This window comes from Nicotiana tabacum, chromosome 11 (genome assembly GCF_000715075.1).
Source record: "Nicotiana tabacum cultivar K326 chromosome 11, ASM71507v2, whole genome shotgun sequence".
In the NCBI taxonomy this organism is placed as follows: Eukaryota; Viridiplantae; Streptophyta; class Magnoliopsida; order Solanales; family Solanaceae; genus Nicotiana; species Nicotiana tabacum.
In genome coordinates, this window is record NC_134090.1 from 169,720,175 (window position 1) to 169,730,203 (window position 10,029).

At 36.4% G+C, this 10,029-nt stretch overlaps 1 protein-coding gene across 1 annotated transcript; it reads right to left on the reverse strand.

The window, feature by feature from the left end:
* Positions 1-5,582: 5,582 nt before the first annotated feature.
* On the reverse strand, positions 5,583-8,930 carry LOC107825099 (peroxidase P7-like). The gene is given in 4 exon segments (NM_001326144.1): positions 5,583-6,315; positions 7,200-7,365; positions 7,468-7,659; positions 8,674-8,930. Coding segments are annotated over 4 exon segments (966 nt in total). The 5' UTR covers positions 8,887-8,930; the 3' UTR covers positions 5,583-5,920.
* Between the last annotated feature and the right edge of the window lie 1,099 nt (positions 8,931-10,029).

The window sequence follows — 10,029 nt, forward strand, 5'->3', positions numbered from 1 at the left end:
CCAACTATTGAACACCTTCTTTATGACACCTCCAGCCTTGGCTTCTTTAACTCTATTCTCTAAGACAACCATTAGTACCACCTTATTCTTCCCAATAAATATTTTTAGTTCTTTTTGTTTATACACCTTATTCAGTCCTCTAACATTCCAAGCTATGATGTTCATCATTATATATTTCTTTGATTCATGTTACCACCTCTGTCTCTATCTCTAGGCAGTTCCCTCTCTTTTTCCTGCTCTCCTATCATTAGCACTAATCTTTGTGCAGTGTCTACCAAGGCTTTGAAAGCATTTCCAGTATTGGATTCCTTCTCACCTCTCCCATCTTCATTCTTCTTTGATGCGGACTTGCCTTTTGCTAGTTGCCATTGTTCTTCATTTGAGTTGTTGCTCTGAATCCCTTCACTATTCTCTTCCAATTGCTCCAGGAATCTGCCTCTTATATCAATTTTATCAGTCTTTGGATCTAGCTTCCTCACAACTTTCCATATCTTTTCCTGATTCTGCATACCATATATTTGTTGTCCCACCTCTTGATTCTGCATTTTCTTGTTATGGCATGAGTGCCCACTTTGACAGCAAGTTTGATAGTATTGGAGTTTCCAGTCATATTGTACCATTTGCTCAATCACTTTACCATTAGGATCAATCAGTTTAATTGTCCTTGGTAGAGTCCTTGTTATATCCATTTCTATAAGGATCCGAGCATAAGAAATCCTATCAGCCACAGTTATGCAAGCATCAGCATACAAAGGCTTCCCTAGCCCACTTCTAATTTTGCTAAGAGCCTTGTTACTCCAGTAGTTCAATGGGAGTTTTGGAAATTTTACCCATAGCGGAATAGTTTTCAAAACCTCTTCATTGAAGTCAAATCTCTCAGCCCATGCTTTTAGTATTACAGGTCTATTGTTCATAATATAAGGCACATTCATCAATACCTCATCTCCTTCTTCAACAATATGCATCAGAATTGTAAAATATCCATCACTATGGTATAATACCTTAGGCTTTCTGACTTTTCCCCATTGAGCAGCAACAAATCGTTCAATAGATCCTATAGTCGGAGTATTTCCAACTACGTACATTAGTATTGCTCGATTTCATTTCTGCTTTTTCTCAGCTATATCTTCCTCTAAAATTTGTACTACTACCTCCCCCTCTTGTATCACTGGTGGTACATATGTTAGATCCATTCCTTTTGCAGCTAATTTGTTCTCATGCAATAGTCCAGCCCATGACCTTCCCAAATTTGTTGGTCTCATCAGATTCTGCTTTTCTTCCTCAGCTCGATCACTGTTCTATTGCTCTGCTCCTTTAAGACACTGTTTGTTACTGTTTCATTGGCATTTTCTTTACTTGTGCTTGCTCCTCCAATGGCGGCCGGCGATATGTTCATCTTGAGTACCCCTTGATTAGTAGGACTCACTGGGATAGCTGATTTAACACGATTGCAGCTCAGATCTGCCCAATTTAGTTCACTATCGCTATCGAGATCCAGTTCCTCTTCCTGAATTTTCCCTTTCGCATGTTGTTTTCCTTGGTCCTTTGAGATATTTTCCTTGATTCCACGATTGATTACTAGCGTTTTGTTTTTATTTTCCCTTGGCCTCCCTCTTCCTTCCATTTCTGACGGTGGCGCAGGTTATCTCATCTAACGTGTGCCGAGAGAAAAGAGAAGCTATTTTAAGAATATAAATTTTACTAACTCTTTGTCTTCTTTTGTTCACTAGCATGTTGACACCCCCCATAGCATTTACTTGGAGCGGATTTTGAACCAGTTGTAACTGTGCCTTTGCTAGCTGGTTCCTTGTTGTTGTCAGCTCTGCTATAGCCTGCCCATGGTCATGTAGCTCTTTGTGCAAGTGAGTGACCGTGGGGTCACCCTGGGTCACATTGGCTCTACTTTGCCAAGCGGAGGGCATGTCAGCCATCTCGTCAAGAATGTCACAAGCCTCATCATAAGACAGCTTCATGAAATTACCCCAGCAAGTTGGTTTACTATACACTGATTTGTTGTGTTAATGCCCCGGTAGGGAGTCTGTTGGATTATTGCCTCAGTCATATCATTGTTGGGACATTCCTTTACCATGGTTCTATATCGCTCCCAAATCTTATGTAAAGGTTCGGTGGGCTCCTACTTGAAAGCTAAGATCTCATCTCTCAATGCTGCCATATGCCCCGATGAGATAAACTTTGCAATGAACTTATCCGCCAACTCATCCTAAGTAGTGATGGAATGGTTGGGAAGTCGCTCAAGCCAATCCAATGCCTTCCTTCGAAGTGAGAAAAGGAATAGTCTCAACCGTAGTGTATTCTCCAACACATTAGTTTGATTGCTCCCCCAGTAGGTATACACGAATCCCTAGAGATGTTTGTAAGCATTCTGATTGGCAGCGCCTGTGAAATACCCAAGCTGCTCCAGCAATGTCAGCATCACATTTGTAATTTGAAAATTGCCCGCCCGGATCCGGGGTGGGACAATTGCACTAGCATATCCTTGGTTGGGAAGTACTCGAGGAGCCACTCTTGGAGGTGGCGGGGGAGGATCTGGAATATTATCATTAGCCTGGGCCTCTCCTTTGGCCTTGAGGTACAATAGGAACCTCATTATCAACATTGTCATCTACCTCCTCCCCCAGCGGAAGATCTCCAAGAGGTGCGTTGTTTACTGCCATTTTGTACCTGAAGTTGTGACACACACAAATTAGTAACACAGAAAGAAAGAAGAACAATACACCAAACTATTTAGATAGATAGCCAAAACTGTTAGCTCCCTGGCAATGGCGCCAAAAAGTGATCGGAGCCAACCCTACACCACTACAATATAGCGAGAGTGGTCGAAACAGCTTTTACCCGAGAAGGTCGGGATCGAATTCTACAGGGAGCTAAAAATGGGAATTGGGTTCCTATCTAAATTAGAGATGTGTAATTGCTCTTAATTGCACTTCTAATCATAGTTGGTCTTTTGATTACTTCTAATTTTATGCTAATAAGATGCTAGATTAAGCTAAGAGTAATATACTTGAAAGGTTGTCTAAATGGTTAGGGAGGCACTAGGGAAGTGACTTTCTCCTAGGTGGATACTTGACGGGTTCTCGAGTCTAAGGCAAGGTTGTCATGTCGGGGATTATGAAATATCCAATGCACTAAACTTCTCACTTTATACCTCTCGGTAGTTTGAGTGATTTTGCTCTAATTGACTTTCTCAAGACAAATTGGGTATGATAATTTGTGCAAGCAATTTAGGTTCAAGTCGGGTATTACTATCTCTAGGTTTAACCCTTTTATTGGGGGTATCAATCTATTGAATATGCCCCAATTCCTTGTTGGACTAATTTTCCTAGATTAAAGTCCTCTTTCTCAAGAAGAACCCAAGTCAAATAGGTACAAATTAGTGTTTGCAACCACTAGTTCAACATGGAAAACACAAATTAGTCCAAATATCAAACACCCATAGACATTCAAGCCTTAAAACTCAAGATCCATCAAATACCTACACTAGGGTTGAGCCACAACCCTAGATAATGGGTCTAGCTACTCATGATAATAGAAAAAAACAAAGAAATAGATAAAGAAAAATCCATAAAATTTAATTACAAGCTAATACTTGAAGATCCAATGATAAAACTACTCTAAAATTGCTCAAAATGGTTAAGAACTACTGTTCACGAGCTCAGCTCAATGTTAGATTACAACTCATGACCTAAAAATGGGAAAAGAAACTATTGTACTAGGACAAATTTTCTAGACAAAATTACCCCTTCAGGGGTAGTGCGGTCCGCACAAAATCGAGTACAGCCACAGTGAGGCTTCTTGGCTTTAAACTCTTTTCTCTGAACTTGTCCACCGCGGGCCACACAAAATGCACCATGGCCGCGGTGGCTTCTTCTATGGTCCGCACAAAAAGGACCGTGGACCGCATTGACAATGAATCTCCAAACTCCAACTCTCTGGACTCAATCATTGCGGACCGCACAAAGTCGAGTGCGGACGCGGTGAGTCCATTTTGGTTCGCACAAATTGCTTTGCGGCCGCATTGCTTGAGTATCTGAAATAAGCACCTCTCTGAATCTCTTCACTGCGGACCGCACTAAATGGAGTGCGGCCGCAGTGGACCTGTTGCACTGTGCTCGGACTTATTTTTGGTACTTGTGCATGTTTCACTCCTTTTTGAGTTGGTTTTGACTAACTGTCACCTTTTTGAACAAACTCTGCAAATAAGTACAACATGTAAGCCTTTAGGACTATTTTGTATACATTTTTAATCAAACTCAAGTAAGAAGGAGTGTAAAATGAACCATAATCCCTAGTTATCACTGAGCACGCAGACTAGGGTATCAGTTAGCCATGCTTCGAGGGGATTTTTCATAGCGTGTGGCATCCCCTCTCCCCCGGACGTGGAGGGTCTTTTCCTGTTTGGTTTTGTTGTGTTGCAGAAAGTTGGAGGTGACCTTTATCTTCTGGGAGAGGCCATGGGCGTTATTCCCTCATCATGGGTGTCATAGCCATCGTTGATAACATTCATGAGGTTGAAGAGAACGTTATCTATTGCCCTCATTCTGTTTTCTTGGTTACCTGCCATGGAAATTTTGTTCGCACAGAAAGGAGAGATAAACTTTGTGGTTTGTTAGATTAACAAGTCACATGAGTTGTAGATCTAATGAAACTAAAAGATTGGCTGAGAAAATCCCCACAGACGGTGCCAAAGTGTTTGACCCAAAATTTAGATCTAGGTTTAAACAATTAGATTTTCTAATATAATAGAGTTAATCTTAGCCAATATTTATATCCAGAAAAATGTTTAACTGATTTCGTAGCAAAATGTCACGAGTTCCGTTCATAACAATGAATGTGCAACAGTAAAAAATATTCAATGGCCCAAGAACAAAGAAAATAGCATTGAATAATAATAAATGATATATAATAACATTTATGTAAATAAATGCAAGCGAGTTTACCGAAAAGGGGTGAGATTTTTTGATATTCCTGTTGACAATGATAAATGATTGGTGAACCTTTGAATATTCGGATTCTCCTTAGATCGTGGGAGAAAAGTTAGACAGCAATATGAAGAAAAGGTATATTTTGTATGTATGTAATAAAGCAAGGATCTTCAGAGAATGTCAATGTGTTGTTCTTTACAATAAATGTCCAATCCCCCTTATAGCTACATATAGATCTTTCTATTTATAAAGGCACATGGGCCACAAAAACCCTAATAGTAAATATGGGAGGAATATCCCCTAGAATATTCATCTCTGAAACTCGCCGTTAGTGCCTTTTTAAAGGAAGTGCTCGTCCTCGTCTCTCTACTGAGTCACCTCGACCTCGTTTTCGTCCTTTATTGAAAACACACCGATGATGCGTGGCAGGTTTAGTTAGCATGCTAAATTATCATTTTCCAAGTGGTTGGAAGCAGTTAGGAGTAAGAATTAATTGGAAGATTGTGATCATGATGATGTAATTTTTTTTAAGCTAAAGATAAGTATCAATGCCTAGCAGGCTAATCAAACGACACTACTATGGAAATCTTATGATTGCAATTATTCTGTAAAACACCAAAAGATTTGCAGAAAGATATCTTTTGTTTAACAAAAAGGGTGTTTTTATTCATAATATTCCAACAATGATACAAATACAGTCCTTTACTCGAGAAAAAGTTGTGCTTTTAAGCTTTGACAAGGTAACATACATTGAACCTGCATATTAAGAAAGAAACTTAAAAGGAAAGTAAAACATTGTAAAAAATAAAGAAGTCTCAAAGTTTGCAGTTCACACACACACACAAAATGCCCGGTACACTAAGCTCCGTTATACGCGAGGTCCGAGGAAGGGTCGGACCACAAGAGTCAATTGTACGCAGATTTACCCAGCCCACACAGGAGAGTTCACACACACAAAAAAAAAATGCTAATCAACGTTAATTGAGCCTACGGCAATTCTTCCTAATCTCTCCATTAGAACCAGTAAGTGGACGAATATCACCCATCTTAATCATAGCAGTGACAAAATCAGAGCTAAAACTGCTAGGATTGTTACTGTAAGATGTCACAATCGAATCGGCAGATCCACCATTAAAGAGTTGTTGATCAGAGTGAAGAAGACCCTTTTTGTCAACAAGATTCTTGAAATAATTGTTGTCAAATTTGTTAGGAGTTTGGAGATCAAGTGGTGCCAAATTGTTGTCCCCTGAGCCTGAACTTCTTGGGCAGTTGCTTTGTCTAGTTCGTGCAAATGATGCATCTAAGTTATTGGTCTCGTTGTATATACGTGCCCTAAAAGATGTACATCTTGCTTGTCCAATTGTGTGAGCCCCTGTCCAATACAAACATAACCATAGTTTGTTTTAGGAAATTGATTACAGCCGCTCATAAAATAATAGCTGGAAAAGAAATTGTGTATACATACATTTTTATATGTTATAGACAAAAAATATGCAAATTTTTATACACTTTTACGGATACCAAATTTAAATAGTTTCGGCCGCAGACTAAAAATGATCTTTGCCCTTTAATTTTCAGAGATTTCCTCTGTTATTGGTGTTAAGGCCTAAGCCGGGGACGTTTATAATGTGCAAAATTTTTTGTTATAATGTGAGTTTAATTTGTAATTACCTGTTTTAATATAAATACAGCTAGATTTAGTGAGTTGAGATGAACATACTTTAATAGAACTTGTATGTTCTAGAATCTAGCTTATCTACAATAAAAATTCTGTTTAAATTTAGGCACTCTATATGTAATTCCATCAGCTTTTTCTGGATTGTTGAGTATATTTTCCTCTCAATTTGGGGGGTGGGGGTTTTGGGGGGCAGGGGGAGTGGGGGGGGGGGCAAGGGGGAGATTATGGCAAGCTAGAATAAATGCGGGTGGAAATCCGCGGTATAATTGTTGGAAGGAGATAGCAGGTATCCGATCAAATAGTCAACATTTAAGCAACTTGACGAACACTAGTGTTTATAAAGAGTTTAAGATTTATGAACTGACAGTATAAGAAAATACAAAGTACGTTATTTAAAAGGTAATCACAAGTAACTCTATTTAGTAAGTATTGACCGATAATCCAGAATAATGGTACGTACATGCTATAACATGTTAAATTATAGCGATAGGGTTAAAAAGATTTATATTATCCGTTTAAATGACTTAAATTCTATAACAAAGGAGAAGAATTATGGGGGGGAGGGGGGGAGAACAAACCAGATAAGGCAACCATATCTTTGGTAGAAAGGCCAACAGCACTGAAACTTGAGATGAGTCTATTAAGGTTAGAAGTAGCAGGAGGAATGCCACTATTGGCAGCACTTTGACTTGCAGTTCTAGAATCTCTTCTTCCCAATTTTACATTCCAATTGGGACCTCCAAGCTGCATATATACATATAATAAGATCACCAAAATTACTCTATATAAACTTAAAATGCAGATGTTTTTACTTGAAAAAGTCTTGATAATATAATTAAAACTTACAATGACAACAGAGTCCCGAGCAGTAACGGCCAAAATATCAGCACAAGAAACAACACCAGGGCACACTTTCTCCACAGCAGATTTGATATTGTCAATAACTTCAAATCCTCTAGCAGAATTAACATTTGGTGCAGCCCTTTTCTCTCCTGTGAAGCTTGATGTATCATCGAGGAGTAGCGATCCATCGCATCCCTGAAAGAAAATAATTAAAAAAGAATTAATTTAAATAGTCGTTCACTCAACTGTTTAAACTAAAAATAGCCGTGTAATATATGTATAATTTATATATAATACAGTCAAACCTCGATATAACAGCATATATATATATATATATATATATATATATATATATATATATATATATATATATATATATATATATATATATATATATATATATATATATATATATATATATATATATATATATATATATATATATATATATATATATATATATATATATATATATATATATATATATATATATATATATATATATATATATATATATATATATATATATATATATATATATATATATATATATATATATATATATATATATATATATATATATATATATATATATATATATATATCAGAATAATATGTCCTCCGTCGTGTAAAAATTCTGGGTCCGCCTCTGTAAGTTATAATGTATGTTCTTCCTTAATAGCACTTCGCTATAATAGCCAAAAAAATCTGGAATGAATAAGGCCGTTATAGAGAGATTTAACTGTATGTGTATAACCATATATAATCAGTTGATAATCTATGTATACAACTATAGGAAAAATAAACAGTGAATTCAGCCAGCTATTTCTGTAAAAATCCCTTAACAATTAAACTCCTGGTGTACTAAAGCTCTTACTATACTCGAGGTCCAGGAAAGGGCTGGACCATAAGGGTCTATGGTATATGTAGTCTTAGACTTCATTTCTGCAATAATCTATTTTCACGGCTTGAACTCTTGACCTCCTGGTCACATGGCAACAACTTTACTAGTTACGTCAAGGTTGCCCTTCAGTTAAAATACCTAACAATTTAAAATATTTGAGAAGTATTTACATAAAACGTGGTCAAAAGGCACCTTCTTTGACTCCTTAAATAGTAATTGTGTCATATAAAATGAAACCGAGGGAGTAATAATTATAAAAAAGGAAAAAAGGAAAAATAAAAGAGGAAATGAAGATGGTAAATTACATTGACGAAGCAATCATGGAAGAATAGACGAAGAAGAGAAGCACCCATTCTTGTTTCCTTGTTAATAGCAGATTGCACTGCTGATTTCACAGTTTGATAAAGTTTAGGACAAGATTTTGAGTAAAAACCAGTTGATAGTTGAGCTGATGAGCTTCCAATTAGTAAACTCACTAAAATAAACAAAACTATAGCATTAATCTTTAAAGAAGCCATTAGAGAATGCTGACTTTAATTAAAGGGATAATTAAAGTCCTTAATTAGATCTAAGGAAAGAAGTGTGTTGTGCACAGGGCATGTTGAGAAGTGTCAAGTATTTATAGGGAATTTTTGTAGACTAGAGAAAGCATTCTCAAGGTAATTAATTGCTTTCGGCAGTTTACCTAACACAAAGACTAAATTTTGCATGGCTTCCTACGTTTGAAAAAGTAATTAAAGCATGCATACCGATACCAATAGGTTACTCCGTCTGTTTTATTTTATGTGTCTTAGTTTGACTGGATTTACAAAGTTTAAGAATGTAACAAAAATATTTGGAAGTTGTGGTATTAAATTAAAGATTTATATATCACACAAGAAATACATGACCTGCAATCTTGTGGTTTTAAATATATTGTGTCATTGTTGTAGGGGCGTGCGTACACATGAATTTTTATAAGTGGTGCCGAAATATATAGAAGGACGGGAATAATAACTTTAATTATCATACTTCCTTTACAAGAAATAATCTTAGTCTATTGGTTTTGTTGAGTCTTAAGTTAGAAAAAGGGTTTGGGTTCAATTTTACTTTATCACAATTTACATAACTAACATGCCAAGAGACAATTTATATCAAGTTGTGTCATCTTTTCCTACTTATCTATTTTCTCACAGTATTACTACATATATTTAATTAAAAAATTCGACGAAGCGGCGCCGCATGACATCTCTTCGTTAAATGTGCAACTGTCCCTAATTGTTGACATTAAGGATACAGAATAAAAAGGAAACTAAGATATATAATTGATACAAAGGGAGTATATATGTTGACAGTGTAAATTTCTTTTATATCATTAATGAAATTTAACTGTTATAGCAAGGTGTATTTTATTACACAAGTAATAATATTAAGCTTGATATGACGAGTTACCACTTTTTTGTAAGTCAACTTAATCCGTCTTTATACTATAGTACATAGAACTACATGTTAGGTGAATTACAGATTGATTGATTTCTTAATAATAAAGTCGAATAACACGAGATCCAGGTTTAACTTATAACTGTGTGACAAGTACAAGGAATTAAGAAAGTTTGAACTTTTGGTAGTTAAATATGTAATTTGTCAAATGAAGGGACCCAAAGTCCAAACAAACACAATTA